This window comes from Ranitomeya imitator, chromosome 1, assembly GCF_032444005.1.
Source record: "Ranitomeya imitator isolate aRanImi1 chromosome 1, aRanImi1.pri, whole genome shotgun sequence".
NCBI lineage: Eukaryota > Metazoa > Chordata > Amphibia > Anura > Dendrobatidae > Ranitomeya > Ranitomeya imitator.
The window spans coordinates 1,037,914,558-1,037,938,269 of NC_091282.1; the positions used below are offsets into that span (position 1 = coordinate 1,037,914,558).

At 42.1% G+C, this 23,712-nt stretch overlaps 1 protein-coding gene across 1 annotated transcript in view; it reads right to left on the reverse strand.

The window, feature by feature from the left end:
- The window catches only part of LRBA (LPS responsive beige-like anchor protein), an 825,317-nt gene that overhangs the window by 337,219 nt on the left and 464,386 nt on the right, over window positions 1–23,712 (reverse strand). Inside the window, exon 38 of the mRNA XM_069744053.1 lies at window positions 1,141–1,287. Coding sequence (XP_069600154.1) covers window positions 1,141–1,287 — 147 coding nt within the window. The remainder of the gene's footprint in view (window positions 1–1,140; window positions 1,288–23,712) is intronic.

The window sequence follows — 23,712 nt, forward strand, 5'->3', positions numbered from 1 at the left end:
TACATTTTGTGGTAAAGATTACTCTAAATCACAATTTCACCAAATCAGTATAATTAGATGGTCATAGATTTTTTTTTTTTATCCAAAAGAAAAGCAATTCAGAAATTTGTAAAAAATAAAATAAAAAATAAATTTTGTTTATATTATTTTCTATTTTTTTTTTTTCATCAATTGATTTGTGTAAAGGCTTTTTTGTCACAAAGAGCTAATGGTTTAATTGATACAATTTGAGGTAGATGTCGTTTTCATCAGTTTTTATTGCATTTTTTTTTTTTTTTAAAGGGAGGACTGCAATCCTGGCATTTAGATTTTTATTCTCATTACAGCACTTGCTAATCGGGTTATTTAATTCTATATTTTGATCAGACTTAAGGATGCGGTAATGACAAATATGTTATTTATTTTTTTAATGGAAAAAATAAAAATAAAAAATGAGGCAGACGGACTTTTAATTTTTTTATACATATTTTAAGAGCTTTTTTAATTTATTTTTTAGTCCCGTCTTGGGAGTTGATTGCTTATACTAAATACTGCAATACAACAGTATTGCGGTATATGACAAAAATCATATTCTTTTATTAAGTTCAGTATATATCGGAGCTTCAGAGGAGCACCAAGATGGCAGCAGTGATGGACTTCATCAGGTCCCAGATGTCCTGGTAACCTATCGGTGACACGCAATGGTGTCAAGGGGTACTCCGCTCCGACCGCGGCTGTTAGACACACATACCAGCTATTTAATATATCCAGAATTTGCTACTAGCTGAGGGAGTTCAGCTCCTGAGACCTATTCACGTGCAATTATCCCCGCAATCTAGTACACAGTACTATGCTAAAGGGTTAAAAAAAAAACAAAACAAAAAAAAAACAGCATGCCAATATTTTTCAGTGTTTTTACTGCAGTTTTTCCCCCCATTGAAAGCAAGATAGGTTAGCAACTAAATTAATGCAGCAAAAATGTAATTTCCACTGCAGTTCTCTGGCCGCTGTCTGCATTTTTCATTCAGAAATAAAGCATAGAAAAGCTACATGTGAACCTGGCATAAAACTTACCGTAGCTTTAATTGTTGGCTGAAACATCAAACAAGTTAGGCAGTACATGAAGTAATATCATATTGGTAGAGGTAGCTTTCAATTTACCTGTCGGATTTTCCAAGTCCTTCTCCTCTAATGATGACAAGGTGTCATCATCCCCTTCCAGAAGGCTATCACTCTCCGAGATCTGCCCTCCCACAACCTGGCTCTTGATTGATTGTTTGCCTTTCACAAGAGTGTTTTCTTCTGGATCTACAAGGAAAATAAGGAAAACATCTGTAAGTGGCAATGACCATAAACAAAGAACACGGTGCACTAACACAACCTGAACAAAGTCACCGCAAATTGCTGAACTTTACAAGCAGGCACTTACTGTAAGTACAACGTATACAGCTACCCTGCATGTGTCATGTGAATTTGGTACTTTGGAATCTCTGTCATTAGTACAATAAATGATAGTTACACATTTATACATTACATACTTTGTGTAATACAATCTGACAAAATATAAATACAATTACATAAAATATATAAAATTAGTGAATACATTTTTAGAATCCTGTTGCAGCAGCCATGTGAATATAGTGTGGAAGCCAGACTGGAGCCATGCGACCTGCCTACTACCTACTGGAATCCTCTTCTCCTCAACTGATTTGTAGCCCACTGCATCATCATCATTGTGGCGCAATACATCTATGACGACACATTGGGCCAACTAATCAGGAGAGGCGCTGGGGATGCCAGCGTCTATGACAACACACTGGGCCTACTAATCAGGAGAGGCGCTAGGGATGCCAGCATCTATGACAACACACTGGGCCTACTAATCAGGAGAGGCGCTAGGGATGCCAGCATCTATGACAACACACTGGGCCTACTAATCAGGAGAGGCGCTAGGGATGCCAGCATCTATGACAACACACTGGGCCTACTAATCAGGAGAGGCGCTAGGGATGCCAGCATCTATGACAACACACTGGGCCTACTAATCAGGAGAGGCGCTGGGGATGCCAGCATCTATGACGACACACTGGGCCTACTAATCAGGAGAGGCGCTGGGGATGCCAGCATCTATGATGACACACTGGGCCTACTAATCAGGAGAGGCGCTGGGGATGCCAGCATCTATGATGACACACTGGGCCTACTAATCAGGAGAGGCGCTGGGGATGCCAGCATCTATGATGACACACTGGGCCTACTAATTAGGAGAGGCGCTGGGGATGCCAGCATCTATGATGACACACTGGGCCTACTAATCAGTAGAGGCGCTGGGGATGCCAGCAGGTGGCAGTTAGCAAGCCTACTGTACCGCGGCCAAGGAATACTGACATGACCCACACATATACAGTGATATCTAGAAGTTCACATTTCTGAGAAGACCATCACCTTTTCCAGAATAGATTTTCTGAGGTCGAATTTAAAAAACACTCCCAAAAACTTTGTTGCCTAAACCAATATTTAAGCTCCACAGAATTACATTGTTCGGAAAGAGTCACACGGCGGTATAACTTGGACGAGGAATGCAATGCAATGCTCGGACTGGCCATCTGCTCTCCCGACAGGAGCGTGACACCATGTACTTCTACGCAGGTGTTATGCTCAGGTCAGGAGAGCAGATGGCCAGTCTGAGCATTGCATTGTGATCCTCATCCAAAATATACAGCGGTGTGACTCTTCCCTAAAAGTGACATCTGGCTCAAACACACAGACCCCAATATGATCTCAAGTCAGAATAGCCATGACATGACCCAGAAGAGGACTGGAGCAGCGCTGGAAACCGGCAATCAGTGAATATATAATAGCACATACACTACACCAACCACACATGAAAACAGGTTTAAGCAATACAAAGTTTTTGGGAGTGTTTCTTTAAAGGTAACCTGTCACCCCCTCAGGTGTTTGTAACCTGCTGCATTCTGACAAGGTGGCTCTTTTAGTTATGCTCCCTGCACACGCTGAAATAAACGTTTACAAAATGTGCTCCCTCATACCGTGAAACCGTCCGGGAGGCGGGACTTTCCTTTCTTATCAGACGCAGCACAGCCGTCACTCCGGGCCTGTCCCCCCGCCTCCTCTTGCTGCATTATCGTCCCCGGCGCCTGCGCTGTAAGTATGAAGGGCAGCGCAACTGCGCATGCCTGAAAAAACCTTAATGCGCAGGCGCCGGGGACGATAATGCTGCAAGAGGAGGCGGCGCACGGCGCGCACAGGCCCGGAGTGACTGATGTGCTGCGTCTGATAAGAAAGGAAAGTCCCGCCTCCCGGATGGATTCACGGTATGAGGGGGCACATTTTATAAATGTTTATTTCAGCATGTGCAGGGAGCATAACTAAAAGAGCCACCTTGTCAGAATGCAGCATTAGTGCTGCACAAGGTGGCTCTTTTAGTTAAACGCCTGAGGGGGGTGAAAGGTTCCCTTTAAGTTCACCCTGAATTTTAAGCACACCAGCCATCTTATTTGATAAAAAACACTACAAACACAAAAAACAAATTCTGTGATGCACTGTCTGATGATCCATGGATATATGATGGCCACAGCCAATTGCTGGTAACGCTGATGTTTTATGCATAATGATATCGTTGCAATGGCCATGCGTTCAACAAAACCTTGTCAGACTGAGGAAACCCAGATACTATTAGGGCTAGATTGACATAATTAATTATTAGAACGTTTCCTCTAAGACATAATGGAACATCTGAACCACATTGTAAATTGGACTGAAAAAAAAAAAAACTTGATGTCTCTGCTAATTCCACTATAAATCCATATTTTACATGAGGACTAACTTGCGGTTATATAGCGGATTTCAGACTATGCATTGCAAAGGGTGAAACTGCAGTGAAATCCACAGAAACAGACTTAGAATGGATTATGAATATATCTTGCAAGTCAACTTTCATGTAAAATGTGTCAGCTACTGTAATACGCTGCAGATTTTCAGCCTGCAAATCCATACATCGAATCTGCAGTGTATCTGATACACATGGATATCCATCTAAGGCCGGCGTCACACTGGCCATTTAAACGGCCCAGTGCAATGCGATAAAAAAAAATTGCATTGCACTCGGACCAATGTTAAGTTATGGGGCAGCTCCCAGTAGCCGACTTTTTGTCGGCCGTTTTCCTCGGTCCAAGACAATCACAGCATGCGAGGAAAACTCTCGGCATATAAGCCTATGGGTGCGAGTGAGACAGCGCACACCACTTGGATAACATCCGAGTGCTGTGTGTTATAAGCGGACCCCAGCAATGGAGGAGATGGAGAAATTCATTTCTCCGCCTCCTCCGCAGCTGTGCTCCGATCCTCCCTGTGCAAGAGAATCGGAGCACAGACGCATGACACTCGCCTCCTGCTCTGCTGCGTACAGGAGCCGAGTGTCATTAGCATATCGCATCCGATGCTCTCGCATCCAATGCAATACGCCAGTGTGACGCCGGCCTAAGAGCCAAAACGGTTTAAATATACATAAAAATGTACTATAAAAAGGTGCATGTAAAAGGCTATTGGTGATTTAGGTTTTCTATTGGGAAAACAAGCTAACAGCCAACATTGTTCTCTATGGCAGTAGTCACCAAACTGCTGAGTTTTCTTCTCACAAAACACAGTAACAACCAACTATTGCCTGAAAATACCCAATAAAGGGAAAAGAGTGTTAAATGGAAGCAAGGAAACAAGCATTGCAGAATTATGGGACCATGAGGCTAAGTTGCTGTATTTCTTTGTGTATAAAATATGTTTTTTAACAATTCAAGTAATGTGGATGTGATTTCATGGAAATTGATGTTACTGTGACGACACTGTTGAAACATTGTTTTGTTTTTGTTTTTAAATTAATTTCTTTTCCCTTTAAGCTTCTATATGAAGTCAGACAAAATAAACAAATTAGAAATTGTATTTTTAAGTGCAGAATTACATAATTTCTGTAATTAAAAAAAAATCTTTATAAAATGCTGTGTCATATCTGCACCAAAACAACATAAAAAAATGGAGCAAACCCCGCAAAAAAAAAAAAAAAAGTTGACCTGAAGCAGAAGATCCATGTACATGCGCTGCTTTCGCAGACTAGGTAATGACAAGTTAATAACACCATTGTGACTAGTTGTATTGATATTTAGACGTCGTACCCCCGTTTGCTGACCTTTTATTTCGCAGAGGTCTGTACATGGAAAGCTACAGATGTCCCCAGCACACTTATCTGCTATTCCACAGCAAACCGTACAATACAAAGGAAAAGGCTTGAACAACCCCGAGGCTTGTATGGCATACTTTCAATCAAGAGGTGCTAGGAAAAATGTCCACCCCCCTCGTGAGAACACTTGTCTTGACATAAATAAAACTCCCCAAAGCTACGAGGCTGCAATGTGAAGAGGAGCGCCCCTAATACAGCCCGAAATGAAACACCATTCCAGTTTGTCAAGGTAGCATATGTGCAACATTTTGCAATTGTTAAACCTGAGCCGAGAAACCCCTTGTCATGGAAAATATGCGGCTTATTGATATTTGGAATGGTTTTCCTGTAATTAACTCCCCCTTGAGGATTTTAAGTTCGCAGCAGCGAAATTACCAACATTGCTTTAATACACACCACATGGGCCGGGGCCGTTCCCAAATCTCAGTGGCCTAATAGCATTCTGCCACAGGAGTTTCTGTTCTTTCCCCCAGTAATTAGAGCGCAGCTACCCCGAGCACAAATTAAAGGATAATGATTGTGTTTAGCACTGGCCATAAAATACCTGCAGTTTATAAACCAAGTCTAGACTTTATAAGTTTAATCATCTCAGGAAGATGTCAGCATTTCCTCAAAAAAAGGTTTGATCAGGGACTTTCTCACATTGCAATCTGCCGAAATCCTACAGCCCCCGAGCTGCACACATCTGCATCATCGGTGATCCACTTTCCCTTTATGCTGATATTTCTGAGAGAGGAGATCAGACTCGGAATTAATGTTCCTTGTGTAACAATCTGGTAGCTTTCTACGCATCCAGCATGTTCACACCACAAGCGACACCCTGCACCATGGAATTAGAGTTTTTAGGAATTTAAGGAAATCTGGTCCAAAATGTTTCCAAAGAAAATTCATTGTTTAATTATGTTTCTATTGTATAATTACATACGTTTATACAAAATAATGTAGCTCATTGTTTGGTTAATATTTGTAAGCCAAAAGCAAGGGAAAGCCTATTACTAGCAAGAGGTGTCAGACCGTTATCCAAAAAGTATTGTTTCTACTTTGCGGAGATCGACATGCTAAGCATGCCGAGATGAGGAGACTTAAAGCCGCAATGCTCCTCTGGGTAATATGCTAATTATGCAAATTGTCTTTTCAGAGAGGAAGAGAGCAAGAACTCTAGTGCCACCTATTGGAAGGTAGCAATCCTACAAGTCAATGTTGACCCTTTAACGAGCCTTGTCACATCACTTAATATAATAGCCAAACCAGAATCTCAATTTGCAGACACTGTTTTTCTGGGTACTTCTAGGATTACTACCTTCCAATAGGAGGCACTAGAGTTCTAGCTCTCTCCCTCTCTGAAGAGACAATTTGCATTCTTAGCGAGAAGATTAGATGGTTGGAGTGGAGGATGTCAAATCAAAGGTAGGTCACTTAGCAATATCAAGCTTTTTTACCCATTTTTTTCTAATAAAGTTATAAGCAAACAAGATGATAAAAAAGTTATCATGTTCTCAAATGTAACTATTTCATTCCTTTGTATATTAAAGGGATTTCCGTGGTTTGATGTAAATTTGTGCAGTCACTCTGTAAATAAAGGTGCGCACACTGCCAGGGCACGGCGCACACTGCCAGGGCATGGTGCACACTGCCAGGGCACGGCGCACACTGCCAGGGCACTGCCTCAACGGTCAGATTGGATTGTGCGGGTGGTCAAGTGTCGACTAGATTCTCATCTGCTACTCTCAATGTCCTATTAAGAAAAGCAAATACAGGCAATACGTACTGCACACTGTCAGGATTTGCCAATCTGCGGTCACAAGGTTATTTCATAAACGTGCCTCAAGCCCGGAAAGTCCTTTAGGAGAATGATGCACATTTGCAACCTATTGCTGACACTCTACAGAAAATGTTTAAGAAAAATAAAACTGATTCTTTTCCCCCCAACTATTAATCACATAATTGCAGCACACCATACAATAATCACCATTTCTCCAAAATGATCAGTAAGATAAATCTTTATCTAGATACCCCCCAAAAATGTAAACTTTGCTGTTCATGATTGGGTAGAAATAAGATTTCTATTTCTACATTGTCTTCAATAGCGAATTACGGTACTTTTTCTTTACCTTTTTGATCTTACATCGAACATTTTAAATGGGATACATTCTTTAATAACTTGTTCCCTACAATTCCCTATTCAGTTTCTAACTGCCTATAAGGTGGTTTTCAGGCTGAAGACTGCAGACTGTCACATTGTGACAATGTGCAACGTGCACAGCGCGAGTCGGCAGATGAGACACTTGTTGGCACAAATCGCATACTTACAGTATGACTGGAAATAGAGGATTCCAACAATGCGCAGCAGTCAGCACCAGCATGGCCTAGTATGGGGACCCCATTATAGCATTTGAGCCAGTACCATGGACAAAGGATCTAGACTAGAAGTGAAACAATCATGGCGACTCGTAATCGCAAACATTAAACCAGTATGGATGCAGTTATTCATTTTTCCTATTGTTTATGAGCAGGACAGCCATATTCAGTGGGTTTCTAACTTCAACATACAATTAATTCCCACAAAAAAAACAGGCTTTTCACATGGCAAATGTAGCACTCACACATTCTTCATACACCGAGATGAACAAATTGTGGTTTATGGTTTTCACCTCTAGTTTTGCGGTTATGCTCCATTCTTCACTACATAGTTACAAATAAATATTATATAGGGGTTTTCACAGTTTATTACTTAAGGGCCTGTTCACAGCACATTTTTTTTTACGTTTAGCAAGTATGCAGGAAAAGTTCATCATGCATAAACCAAACGTGTCCATAGAGCTGCAAGTCCAACAGACCAAAAGGACCGAGCAATGCCATCCTTTGCTCTTCTTACTCCCAGCATTGGCCTGTATCTCCTCTGGGCACACACAGATAAGCCCGTGCAACGCCAAAGGCAACTGAAAAGCTCAAACCATGGACTGACCCAGATAAATTGTGCATACGGCCATGTTGGAGGCTTCTTTGGATGTTGCCATGCTGCTACATTTTGGTAAGTTTTTGTGAGGTTACATATTTGTCCTAAGTTTATCTGGACTGGGTAGTACATATAATATCAATGTAGTATGGAGAATCCCTACAAGTGAAAGGGGCTGCATTGTGACCCATATAATATTGCAACGGTGATAAAGTCCCAGAAGAATCCAACATGGTTGGACTTTTTGCGTCTTACTAATCACAATACCATCGGTGTAGCAATGCAAATAAATACTGTACATTCCCTCGTACAACACTGCAATGCAGCAACGACACTTCACAAACTTCATGTGCAGCTTGTGTTGTGGCCACAGTCTAAAGGGTCGATTTTGACTTTTACGATTGCTACCTATAATAGGTGGCAGTAAAATTTCAGTCTTTGCTTACAAAACAAGTAAAACACATTGTACCAAATGACTAACCGCTTCAACCCGAAGCCTGTTCACTGTTCACTTTCCTGACCTAGACCATTTTATTCAATTCTGACCATTCTCACTTTATGTGGTAATAACAGTTGTCTTTTGTTTTGTTTTTTTACTTTTTTCACTAAATGCTAAAACTGACCTGCCATTATGATTCTCCAGTTCATTGCAAGTTCATAGACACCAAACATGTCTAGGTTGTTTTTTTATCTAAGTGGTGGAAAAAAAATTGCAAACTTTGTTTAAAAAAAAAAATTAAAAAAAATTGTGCCATTTTCTGATACCGGTAGCATTTCCATTTTTCATGATGTTGCGTGAGGACTTATTTTTTGCGCACCGACCTGACATTTTTAATGATACCATTATGGTGCAGATACAATCTTTTGTCATCTCTAGTTATTGCATTTTAATGTAATGTCGTGGCGACCAAAAAAAAAACCTAACTCTGGCATTTGACTTTTTTTTCTTGCTACGCAGTTTATAGATCAGGTTAATCCTTTTTTTTCTATTGATTGATCAGGCAATTCTGAAACCGGCGATACCAAATAGGTTTGTGTTTGAATTTTTATTGTTTTATTTTAAATGAGGCAAAAGGAAGGAGGGGGAGGGGGAGTGGAACTTTTATATGTATATATTTTTTTTTTATATACACTGCTCCAAAAGATAAAGGGAACACTAAAATCCCACATCCTAGATATCACTGAATGAAATATTCCAGATGTAAATCTTTATTCATTACGTTGTGGAATGTGTTGAGAACAATAGAAAATAAAAATGATCAATGTAAAATACAACTAATATCCGACGGAAGTCTGGAGTTGGAATGATGCTCAAAATCGAAGTGGAAAAGGAAGTTGCAGGCTGATCCCACTTCAGTGGAAATACCTCAAGACAAGGAAATGATACTCAGTAGTGTGTGTGTGGCCTCCACGTGCCTGTAGGACTTCCCTACAATGCCTGGGCATGCTCCTGATGAGGCGGCAGATGATCTCCAGAGGGATCTCCTCCCAGACCTGGACTAAAGCATCCGCCAACTCCCGGACAGTCTGTGCTGCAACGCAATGTTGGTGGATGGTGCGAGACATGATGTCCAAGATGTGTGCTGGGTTGTTGCTCTCCTACAGCCCCCTCCACGTCTCCTGGTGTACTGGACTGTCTCGTGATAGCGCCTCCAGGCTCTGGATACTACGCTTACAGACACAGCAAACCCTCTTGCCACAGCTTGCATTGATGTGCCATCCTGGATGAGCTGCACTACCTGAGCCAATTGTGTTTATTGTAGAGTCCGTCTCATGCAACCAAGAGTGTGAAAACGCAACCAACATTCAAAAGTGACTAAAACATGAGCCAGAAAGCATTGGTGCTGAGATGTGGTCTGTGGTCCCTACCTGCAGAACCACTCCTTTATTGAGGGTGTCTTGATAATTGCCAATAATTTCCATCTGTTGTCTATTCCATTTGCACAACAGCATGTGAAATTGATTGTCAAACTGTTGCTTCCTAAGTGGACAGTTTGATATCACAGAAGTTTGATTTACTTAGAGTTATATTCTGTTGTTTAAGTGTTCCCTTTATTCATTTGAGCAGTGTATATTTTTAAAACATTTTTTTTCACTTTTGGCATGCTTCAATAGTCTCCATGGGAGACTAGAAGCTGCCATAACCCGATCGACTCTGCTACAAACAGGCAATGATCAGATCGCCTGTATGGAGCAGAATTACTCACTTGCTATGATCGCCGACCACCGGGCAGCACTCATAGTAATCTGGCAGTGACAACCAAAGAGGTCTGCAGGAGAAATCAGGTTGTCATGCCAACCCATCGGTTACCCACGATCACGTGGTGGGGTCACCCGATGGTCGGATTTCCAAAGCAATTGCTGAACGTGCATGTTAAATGCTGCCGCTGTCAGCTTTTGACAGCGGCATTTAATGGGTGAATAGCTGTGGGTGGATTGCGTTTCCACCCACGACTGTTTTGGGCACATGTCAACTATTCAAAACAGCTGATGTGTCTGGAAAGATGTGGTCTCACAGCCGAAGCCCAGATCAAAGGGATGGTATCCAACATTGGTGTACTATTACACCTGATGTCGGAAAGGGGTTAAATCAGAGTCACATCACACAAAACAGTTAATGAATAACATTTCCCACTTATATACTTTATGTCAACTTTACAATTTTTGAAAAAAATTTTGTTAGGAAGTTAAGGGTTAAAAAGTTGACCAGCGGTTTCCAATTTTTACAACAAAATTTACAAAACCATTTTTTAGGGACCACTTTGCATTTGACGTGACGTTGAGGGGCCTATATGACAGAAAAAGTGACACCATTCTAAAAACTGGACCCCTCAAGGTGCTCAAAACCACAGTCAAAAAGTTTAATACACCGATCATGTGCTTCGAAGGAATTAATGGAATGTGGAAGAATAAACATTTACATTTTTTTTCCACAAAAGTTTTACTTTAGACCCAATTTTTTTTTACATTCACAAACATCAGTAGAAAATTTACCATACAAATTGATGTGCAATTTCTCCTGAGCATAACAATACCCCATATGTTGGGAAAAACCACTGTCTGGGAGCACGGCAGGGCTTGAAGGGGAAGGAGTGCCATTGACTTGTTCAATGCAAAATTTGTTGGAATGATGCTTTTGGAGAGCCCCTGATGAGCCTAAACAGTGGAAATCCCCCACAAATTACACCATTTTGGAAGCTAGACCCCTTTCAGGGAAGTTATCTAGATGTGTGGTGAGCACCTTGAAACCCTAGGTGTTTTTTTAGCCTAAAATTTTGCATTTTCCTAAGAGTAGCAGGAGAAAATGGCCCCCAACATTTGTTATGCAATTTCTCCTAAGTACATGGATACCCCATATGTGTTTGAAAATACTTTTGAGGCACAGGGCAAAGTTGACAAGGGAAGGAGTGCCATATTACAGTGCAGATTTTGCTGCTCTGCTTTGAGGATGCCATTTCACTTTGGCAGAGCCCCAGGGGTGCCAAAACAGCAGAATCCCTATAAGTGACCCCATATTACACCTCTCAATGAATTCATCTAGGGGTGCAGTGATCATATCGACACCACAGATATGTCACAGAATTTTATACCATTGGGTAGTGAAGAAAAAATAATTAACTTTTTTACCACCAAGATTGTGTGTTGGCACCAAATTTTACATTTTCATACTGTGAAAAGGGTAGAAATTGCACAAAAATATGTCCCACGATTTCTGCTGAATGTAGATATACCCTATATATGGGTGTACAGTACTGCTTAGCCACAAGGCGACACTCGCCATTTGCCTCCTAGAGTGCAGATTAGTGCAGATTTTCGTAGACTAGTTTGCGGACTCCATATACAGAGCCCCAAAGTACTAGAAATGCAGAATTCCTCCTCAAGAGATCCCATTTTGGAAATTATACCCCTTTGGGAATTTATCTACAGGTGCAGTGACAATTTTGACTCCATGGGTGCTTTCCAGAAACGAGCAGCAGTGACAATTGCAAACTGCCGCTGTAGACACCAGTACATTATGACCAACCCCATGCTTCTGCAGACACACACCCATAAATTAGGTGGGCTCTCATCACTACAGAAATGTTAAAACATGTGGCCGTTAAATGTGGTTTAGACACACTGGGGCTCAGAAGGGAGGGGGGCATTTGGATTTGGGAGCAGAGAATTTGCTGAATTTCTTATGGGGGTCGAGGAGCTGTTTTGCTTTTACAGAACCTTTGTACTACCAATAACATGGAAGCCCCCGATATTTCCATTGACAGATGACCGGCCTGAGTGGGGATTTGCTTTTTTTGTGGATTGAGTTGAAGCTTTTTTGGGAACATTTTGCATAACATTTATCTGGTGCTTTACGCTGATAACTTACTTTGGGGTTTCTATCTAAATCTCCGAGTGACATGATTCAGATGAAACCCGTGAGGGATCCATTCACCATGAAGAGGCAGCAGAGTTAGACTGGACTCCGTCTGGCCTTTGTTCAGCAGTGTCCTTTTCAGAAATGCACTAAACTGTGGTAGACTGCACTTTTATGCTTGCTTAAAAAGACTGACACCACTGGATCACAAGTCCTATGGGGTCCACAGTGCCTCCCTCTGCCTCATTTTAGCAAATCTTCCTCTGGGAGTTCCATTCTGAATCACGCATGTCAGAGACCTACATGGATGTCTCGGTGGAAGCGTTCAGTGCAGAATCAATGTGTACTTCGATTTTGGGAGGCAGAATGAACCCATCAACAGCAGATGAAAAATTGGTTTTTATTTTTTATGCAGTTCCTCGTATGGTATAAGTGATTAGACTGCTATTCTTTGGGTCGGTGTGATTACAGCGATACCAGATTTATATCGGGTTTGGCTGCTGTCACACACTAAAAGATGCTTTTTTTTTTTTTTGCAAAAACTAGTTTTTTTTTTTTGCATATTTAAACAGCTACAATGTTTCCATATTTCAGCCGACAGAGTCATGTGTCAGCTTCTTATTTGCGGGACAAGTTGACCCTCTTACTGATACTATTTTCAGGCAAATGACATTTTTTGATCGCTTTCTATTCTGATTTTAGAGAGATAAAATTAACAAAAAACAGCAGTTCGGGAGTGTTTTTTTATTATACCGCTTCGCATGTTGTTTTATTTATTTTGTTCATTTCTTTTGAACCTAAATGAATATATATATATATATATATACACACATATATATACAGGACCAAATACACATCAGTTTTGCCAAAGCAAGTGTATAAAGGCAATAGGGATAGGGACTGTGGGGATGTTGGGTAGGAGCTGTAGGGAAGGTGGATGGGGGCAGATCCATTGTGGGGGCTATAGTCCATGGCATAGGGGAGGTGGATGGGGGCAGATCCATTGTGGGGGCTATAGACCATGGCATAGGGGAGGTGGATGGGGGCAGATCCAGGGTGGGGGCTATAGTCCATGGCATAGGGGAGGTGGATGGGGCAGATCCATTGTGGGGGCTATAGTCCATGGCATCATAGTTCTCTTTCTCGCAGTCTATGGCATTCGCTCACATACCGCGCTGCTATCTCCACCGCTCTCTCTTCTTCTCCCAGCAGGATATATGTTTTCTCTTCCTCCTTCATGGTGATGAAGTCTGGGAAGAGATGTGAGAGTCTCCTGAAGTGAGTGTCCCTCACTGCTGAGTATTTGGAGCAGTGTAGCAGGAAGTGGGTTTCGTCCTCTATGGCCTCCTGGTCACAGTTTTGGCACAGTCTTTCCCCCCTAGGCTTGTAGCTCTGCCTGTGTCGGCCACATTCGATGGCCAGACTGTGGGCGCTGAGTCTATATCGGCTCAGGATCTGGCGGTCTCTGGGGTCCGGGAGTTTCTCCAGATATGGCGCCAGTCTGTAGTATCTCTGTAGGCTCCGGTACATGGTCAGTTTCTGTGAGCTGATGATATCATTCTTCCAGTCACTGACATACCTCTCCTGGCCTTCGTCTGCCATCTTCCTGATTCCGGCTTTTGTCAGGTTGTTGTGATTGGTGTTCTGGTCCGGTTGGGTTTGGCTGAGCTGTTCCGAGGGTTCTGGTTTTTCTGTTTCACCTCCATGTATCAGGGCTTTATGGTGATGGCAGCTTGGATTGCTCCTATGCAGGTGAGCCCGGAATGACAGCGCCCTCTTTAGAACTGTTAGGTGTAGAGGGAATCTGCCCAGCTCGGCCCGACAAGCACTGTTGGAGGTGCTCCGATGGACCTGGAGAAGGTGCTTGCAGAATTCCAGGTGGAATATTTCTGTTGGACTGGAATCCCACTTTGACCAGTCTGGGTAGGTGTGAGGACCCCAGACTTCGCTGCCATACAGGAGGATTGAGGCGATGATGGAGTCGAAGATTTTTAGCCAGACCCTCACTGGTGGCTTCAGATGGTAGAGTGTCCTTCGGATGGCATAGAAGGTTTTGCAGGCCTTGTCTTTCAGGGTCTCTATGGCTCGTTTGAAGCTCCCTGACCGGTGAATCTCTAGGCCCAGGTAGGTATATTTGTCTGTTCCTGTGAGGTCGCAGTTGTTGAGGATAAATGATGGGTGTTGGTCTGATCTTCTCTTTCTCCTCTGGAACACCATGGTGTTGGTTTTCTTTAGGTTGACCGGTAGAGCCCAGGTGGAGCTGAATTTCTCTAATATTTTCAGGTTGTCCTGGAGGCCTTTCTCGGTTGGTGACAGCAGCAGCAGGTCATCTGGATACAGCAGGAATTTCACCTGAGCGTCGTGGAGGGTGAGTCCTGGTGCTGAGGAGGATTCCAGGGCGGTAGCCAGCTCGTTGATGTAGATGTTGAAGAGCGTTGGACTTAGGCTGCAGCCTTGTCGGACTCCGCGGCTCTGCTGGAAATAAGCAGTTCTTTTGCCGTTCACACTCACGCTGCAGCGGTTCTCGGTGTAGGAGCTTTTGATGACATCGTAGGTCTTTCCTCCTATTCCACTCTCCAGCAGTTTCAGGAATAAGCCCAGGTGCCACACTGAATCAAAGGCCTTTTTAACCCCTTTACCCCCAAGGGTGGTTTGCACGTCAATGACCAGGCCAATTTTTACAATTCTGACCACTGTCCCTTTATGAAGTTATAACTCCGAAACGCTTCAACGGATCCTGGTGATTCTGACATTGTTTTCTCGAGACATATTGTACTTCATGATAGTGGTAAAAATTTTTTGATAGTACCTGCGTTTATTTGTGAAAAAAACGGAAATTTGGCGAAAATTTTGAAAATTTCGCAATTTTCAAACTTTGAATTTTTATGCAATTAAATCACAGAGATATGTCACACAAAATACTTAATAAGTAACATTTCCCACATGTCTCCTTTACATCAGCATAATTTTGGAACCAATTTTTTTTTTGTTAGGGAGTTATAAGGGTTAAAAGTTGACCAGCAATTTCTCATTTTTACAACACCATTTTTTTTTAGGGACCACGTCTCATTTGAAGTCATTTTGAGGGGTCTATATGATAGAAAATGCCCAAGTGTGACACCATTCTAAAAACTGCACCCCTCAAGGTGCTCAAAACCACATTCAAGAAGTTTATTAACCCTTCAGGTGTTTAATAGGAATTTTTGGAATGTTTAAATAAAAATGAACATTTAACTTTTTTACACAAAAAATTTACTTCAGCTCCAATTTGTTTTATTTTACCAAGGGTAACAGGAGAAATTGGACCCAAAAAGTTGTTGTCCAATTTGTCCTGAGTACGCTGATACCCCATATGTGGCAGTAAACCACTGTTTGGGTGCATGGGAGAGCTCGGAAGGGAAGGAGCGCTATTTGACTTTTCAATGCAAAATTGACAGGAATTGAGATGGGACGCCATGTTGCGTTTGGAGAGCCACTGATGTGCCTAAACATTGAAACCCCCCACAAGTGACACCATTTTGGAAAGTAGACCCCCTAAGGAACTTATCTGGATGTGTGGTGAGCACTGTGACCCACCAAGTGCTTCACAGAAGTTTATAATGCAGAACCGTAAAAATAAAAAATCATTTTTTCACAAAAATTATATTTTTGCCCCCAATTTTTTATTTTTCCAAGGGTAAGAGAAGAAATTGGACCTCAAAAGTTGTTGTCCAATTTGTCCTGAGTACGCTGATACCCCATATGTAGCAGTAAACCACTGTTTGGGCGCATGGGAGAGCTCGGAAGGGAAGGAGCGCAGTTTGACTTTTCAATGCAAAATTGACAGAAATTGAGATGGGACGCCATGTTGCGTTTGGAGAGCCACTGATGTGCCTAAACATTGAAACCCCCCACAAGTGACACCATTTTGGAAAGTAGACCCCCTAAGGAACTTATCTAGAGGTGTGGTGAGCACTTTAACCCACTAAGTGCTTCTCAGAAGTTTATAATGCAGAACCGTAAAAATAAAAAATCATATTTTTTCACAAAAATTATATTTTTGCCCCCAATTTTTTATTTTTCCAAGGGTAAGAGAAGAAATTGGACCTCAAAAGTTGTTGTCCAATTGGTCCCGAGTACGCTGATACCCCATATGTGGCAGTAAACCACTGTTTGGGCGCATGGGAGAGCTCGGAAGGGAAGGAGCGCTATTTGACTTTTCAATGCAAAATTGACAGGAATTGAGATGGGACGCCATGTTGCGTTTGGAGAGCCACTGATGTGCCTAAACATTGAAACCCCCCACAAGTGACACCATTTTGGAAAGTAGACCCCCTAAGGAACTTATCTGGATGTGTGGTGAGCACTTTGACCCACCAAGGGCTTCACAGAAGTTTATAATGCAGAGCCATAAAAATAAAACAAAAATTTTTTCCCACAAAAATTATATTTTAGCCCCCAGTTTTGTATTTTCCCTAGGGTAACAGGAGAAATTGGACCCCAAAAGTTGTTGTCCAATTTGTCCTGAGTACGCTGATACCCCATATGTGGGGGGGAACCACCGTTTGGGCGCATGGGATGGCTCGGAAGGGAAGGAGCGCCATTTGGAATGCAGACTTAGATGGAATGGTCTGCAGGCGTCACATTGCGTTTGCAGAGCCCCTAATGTACCTAAACAGTAGAAACCCCCCACAAGTGACACCATTTTGGAAAGCAGACCCCCTAAGGAACTCATCTTGATGTGTTGTGAGAGCTTTGAACCCCCAAGTATTTCACTACAGTTTATAACGCAGAGCCATGCAAATAAAAAATATTTTTTTTTCCACAAAAATTATATTTTAGCCCCCAGTTTTGTATTTTTCCAAGGTTAGCAGGAGAAATTGGACCCTAAATGTTGTTGTCCAATTTGTCCTAAGTACGCTGATACCCGATATGTGGGGGGGAACCACCGTTTGGGCGCATGGGAGGGCTCGGAAGGGAAGGAGCATCATTTGGAATGCAGACTTAGATGGATTGGTCTGCAGGCGTCACATTGCGTTTGCAGAGCCCCTAATGTACCTAAACAGTAGAAACCCCCCCACAAGTGACCCCACATTGGAAACTAGACCCCTCAATTAACTTATCTAGATGTGTTGTGAGAACTTTGAACCCCCAAGTGTTTCACTACAGTTTATAACGCAGAGCCGTGAAAATAAAAAATCTTTTTGTTTTCCCACAAAAATTATTTTTTAGCCCCCAGTTTTGTATTTTCCCATGGGTAACAGGAGAAATTGGTCCACAAAAGTTGTTGTCCAATTTGTCCTGAGTACGCTGATACCCCATATGTTGGGGTAAACCCCTGTTTGGGCACACAGGAGAGCTCGGAAGGGAAGGAGCACTGTTTTACTTTTTCAACGCAGAATTGGCTGGAATTCAGATCGGACGCCATGTCGTGTTTGGAGAGCCCCTGATGTGCCGAAACAGTGGAAACCCCCCAATTATAACTGAAACCCTAATCTAAAGACACCCCTAACCCTAATTCCAACGGTAACCCTAACCACACCTCTAACCCTGACACACCCCTAACCCTAATCCCAACCCTATTCCCAACTGTAAATGTAATCTAAACCCTAACCCTAACTTTAGCCCCAACCCTAACTGTAGCCCCAACCCTAACCCTAACCCTAGCCCTAACCCTAGCCCTAACCCTAACCCTAGCCCTAACCCTAGCCCTAACCCTAGCCCTAACCCTAGCCCTAACCCTAGCCCTAACCCTAGCCCTAATGGGAAAATGGAAATAAATACATTTTTTTTATTTTTCCCTAACTAAGGGGGTGATGAAGGGGGGTTTGATTTACTTTTATAGCGAGTTTTTTAGCGGATTTTTATGATTGGCAGCCGTCACACACTGAAAGACCCTTTTTATTGCAAAAAATATTTTTTGCAATACCACATTTTGAGAGCTATAATTTTTCCATATTTTGGTCCACAGAGTCATGTGAGGTCTTGTTTTTTGCGGGACGAGTTGACGTTTTTATTGAAAACATTTTTGGGCACGTGACATTTTTTGATCGCTTTTTATTCCGATTTTTGTGAGGAAGAATGACCAAAAGCCAGCTATTCATGAATTTCTATTGGGGGAGGCGTTTATACCGTTCCGCGTTTGGTAAAATTGATAAATCAGTTTTATTCTTCGGGTCAGTACGATTACAGCGATACCTCATTTATATCATTTTTTTATGGTTTGGCGCTTTTATACGATAAAAACTATTTTACAGAAAAAATAATTATTTTTGCATCGCTTTATTCTCAGGACTATAACTTTTTTATTTTTTTGCTGATGATGCTGTATGGCGGCTCTTTTTTTGCGGGACAATATGACGCTTTCAGCGGTACCATGGTTATTTATATCTGTCCTTTTGATCGCGTGTTATTCCACTTTTTGTTCGGCGGTATGATAATAAAGCGTTGTTTTTTGCCTCGTTTTTTTTTTTTTCTTACGGTGTTTACTGAAGGGGTTAACTAGTGGGACAGTTTTATAGGTCGGGTCGTTACGGACGCGGCGATACTAAATATGTGTACTTTTATTGGTTTTTTTTTTATTATTTAGATGAAGAAATGTATTTATGGGAATAATATTTTTTTTTTTTTTTCATTATTTTGGAATATTTTTTTTTATTTTTTTTTCCACATTTGGAAAATTTTTTTTTTACTTTTTTACTTTGTCCCAGGGGGGGACATCACTAATCAGTGATCTGACAGTTTGCACAGCACTCTGTCAGATCACTGATCTGACATGCAGCGCTGCAGGCTTCACAGTGCCTGCTCTGAGCAGGCTCTGTGAAGCCACCTCCCTCCCTGCAGGACCCGGATCCGCGGCCATCTTGGATCCGGGGCTGGAGGGAGCAGGGAGGGAGGTGAGACCCTCGCAGCAACGCGATCACATCGCGTTGCTCCGGGGGTCTCAGGGAAGCCCGCAGGGAGCCCCCTCCCTGCGCGGTGCTTCCCTGCACCGCCGGCACATCGCAATCATCTTTGATCGCGGTCATCTTTGATCGCGGTGTGCCAGGGGTTAATGTGCCGGGGGCGGTCCGTGACCGCTCCTGGCACATAGTGCCGGATGTCAGCTGGGATAAGCAGCTGACACCCGGCCGCGATCGGCCGCGCTCCCCCCGTGAGCGCGGCCGATCGACTATGACGTACTATCCCGTCCAGGGTCAGATAAGCCCAGGGCACCTCGACGGGATAGTACGTCTAAGGTCACAGAGGGGTTAAAGTCCACAAAGCAGGCGTATATCACACACATATATATACACACACATATATATATATATATATATATATACATACATACACACACACATACCGTATATATATATATATATACATATACACACACACACACACCGTATATATACACATATACCGTATATATACACATACCATATATACAAACATACCGTATATATACAAACATATACCGTATATATACAGAGTATATATATATATATATATATATATATATATATATATATATATATATATATATATATATATATATATACATATACATACACACACACATAGGAGATAGATATATAAATCTGTATTCGGTGAGGACCAACTTACATTACTGAGATAGGAAATGGCAGTTGGTGCTGATGAGATTCTATGTAGATGGCAAGGGGAGAGGAAGTAAATGAGCTAGCGGCTCTTCCCCCTCCTCCTGTTTACATAAAATCTTACCAGCAGCAACTGTCCTTTCCTTTGAATAAGAAATTCAGTCTTCACTGAATACAAGTTTTAGAAGTGAATTGATTATTTTGGAAATGAATGATTAGTACTGGGGGAGAAAAAAAAGCTAATTTCTCCAATAAGACACATTCCAAAGTTACTATCAATTTATGAAATAAACATTATAATGTTTGTTACTCTTTAAATTCTGTGCAATTTATAACAGAGGTGCTATTCAGGAACTTACCAACAGAAGTTAATAGCAACTATTTTTTTTTCCACCACACTCCAGCAAAACTTAACATCCCTGAAAGTTCTTATCCAAAAAACAAGGAATCAGCTTAAAATATATTACTGTAATGCAGTATTTTAATTGAATTCATCTAATTAAAAAGGTAAAGATTGTTGTTAAATGTGCTTAACAATTCATCAGCTGCTCCACCACATACATTTTTCAAAAAACAATATTTTGTCTTTCAACTGAATTGGTTAGAGGAGTCCATCCTCAAAGGATCTAGAGTGGAAACTTTATTTAATACATGGGAGAGTTTCATAGCCATTTTACTATTCACAGTCCAGAACAAAGTCAAAACACAACTTGGCACTTTGAAAGGACTACTAGAAGCCCCAACTATTGCACCCACAAAAACACCTTGTAAAACAGGAGCATGCAGGGGATTCACGGACAAGCAACATTCCCTCCTCTCTTTCTTGTGTGTGTTCTGCTTTTTGATATTTATTGGTTAACTCTTACTGATGAAATTAGATTCAATCTCATGAAGGAGCCATCTTTGTAAACAGGTTTGACCGATATGAGACATGGCCACCACCCTCCTGCTTGCTTTGTGTGGATAACGCGCACCTATGTCATCCACACAAAGCAAGTAGGAAGATGGTATCGTAAAAAGAAGGAATGGGCCACATCAAGACCAGTGATATCCGTCGGACCAGACGACTCCGCAGGTGAGTATCATAAAAGGTCTTTTTCCTATCGTTCAGGTCGGGTTGCGGGCAGATATACAGCATTGTAGAATGTTGTATCAGGCCGGAAAAGTGGTGTCCGTATATCATGTCGGTAAAACCGGGTGACATGTTCCTTTTAAGAGGACATGAAACATTTAATTCTTGATGAACTCAATGCTGAGTGCTCTTGACGTAAAAAACACCTTGGTCAGATTTATCGTTATTTTATGTATTGTAATGTGACAATACTAATATTACAAGTCTTATCTGAATTTGAACTTGGCTTTTAACATTTTAAATATTACTTTATTGGCATATGGTTTACATATTTTGAAAAACTGATTAAAATTTAAAAAAAATTAACTCATTCAATTATTAATACTGTATATTTCACAGCTGAAAGGTGCACGATCTTCTGGATGTATCCCACACTAGACAGCATTTCCTGTGTTGATATTATCATTGCAGAGTGTAAAGGGGGCTGGACAGTAATTTTAATAGCTATAGTCAGTCCCATCTCTGTCTCTATACATCAGATGTGACAGACAGGGACAGCTTGGCTATTAAAATTAGATAGGCTAGCATGCCTCCCATCTATTCCTTATTGCCAAACCCTGGTGCTGACAATCCAAAAAGAAGGTCTGCCAGAACATGTAGCAGAACTTTGAAAGGTGCTCCTACAAGTATATTAGTAAGTTGCATAGCTTATTAACTTAAGCACAATTTAGCTGGACAACCCATTTAACAATGGGAGCAAACCATAGACCATGAACTATCAGATTCAAATATATAACATGTATAGGCCCTCCAAGTTTTCTTGGCATAATTCAGAAGTACTGTAGATTGCCAGGCCTTTCCTCCACGCAGTAATGTGGCACCCATGAAGGAGCCACACTAAATACAAACCGCCTCATAAGAGATCAGTCACTGGAGAAGGACATCGTGGTCCAAAGAATGGAAGAAACAAGGCGAAGAGGAAGACCAGCAATTCGATGGCTTAATACAATCAAAATAACGGTGGAGAAGACCCTGGTTAACTTGCACAAGGTCTATCTTCCTACAGATCGTTCATCCATCAAGTCATCATGGCTCAAGATAGAGCTGAAGGCTCTTAAAATAAAATAAATAGGCCCTCATGACTGTCCCTCAAGAGAGGATGTGGAGCAGACAAGGATCAGACAATTTGAATTTACAATGCACAATCCTTGTTCTACAGGTACAGGTAGATAGGCAAGGAGTCCTATCACTCCTTCACCTTAAGGTACCTTCACACTAAACGACGCTGCAGCGATCCAGATCGCTGCAGCGTCGCTGTTTGGTCGCTGGAGAGCTGTCACACAGACCGCTCTCCAGCGACCAACGATGGCGGTAACCAGGGTAAACATCGGGTTACTAAGCGCAGGGCCACGCTTAGTAACCCGATGTTTACCCTGGTTACCATCCTAAAAGTTAAAAAAACAAACGCTACATACTTACCTACCGCTGTCTGTCCCCGGCGCTTTGCTTCTCTGCTCTGGCTGTGAGCGCCGGGCAGCCGGAAAGCAGAGCGGTGACATCACCGCTCTGCTTTCCGACCGCTGTGCTCACAGCCAGAGCAGAGAAGCACAGCGCCGGGGACAGACAGCGGTAGGTAAGTATGTAGTGGTTGTTTTTTTTTACTTTTAGGATGGTAACTGTTGTGAATTCAGTGGCTGAATTCACTCCTGTGGTCACAAGTGGTACTGCAGCTTCTGAGCTTCCTCCCTCAGGTGTTCTGGTGAGCTCGTTAACTGCTTCATTACTTAACTCCGCCTGATGCTGCTATCCTTGCTCCTTGTCAATGTTTCAGTGTTGGATCTGAGCTTCTCCTGATTGTTCCTGTGACCTGCTGCTCTGTATAGCTAAGTGCTTTTGCTTTTTTTGTTGCTTTTTTTCTGTCCAGCTGTCTTTTGTTTTGCTGGAAGCTCTGAGACGCAAAGGGTGTACCGCCGTGCCGTTAGTTCGGCACGGTGGGTTTTTTTTTGCCCCCTTTGCGTGGTTTTGCTTTAGGGTTTTTTGTAGACTGCAAAGTTCGCTTTACTGTCCTCGCTCTGTCCTAGAATATCGGGCCCCACTTTGCTGAATCTATTTCATCCCTACGTTTTGTCTTTTCATCTTACTCACAGTCATTATATGTGGGGGGCTGCCTTTTCCTTTGGGGAATTTCTCTGGGGCAAGTCAGGCCTATTTTTCTATCTTCAGGCTAGCTAGTTTCTTAGGCTGTGCCGAGTTGCCTAGGTAGTTGTTAGGCGCAATCCACAGCCGCTTTTAGTTGTGTTTAGGATAGGATCAGGTGTGCAGTCTACAGAGTTTCCACGTCTCAGAGCTCGTTCTTGTATTTTTGGGTATTTGTCAGATCACTGTGTGAGCTCTGATCGCTAAGCACACTGTGTTTCTGGATTGCCTTCATAACACCTGTCATTAGCAAACATAACAGTACAAGGAGCCAAACTAATGATTCTCAATAGAGGGAAAGAAAAAGTTCTGACATTTTTTTTT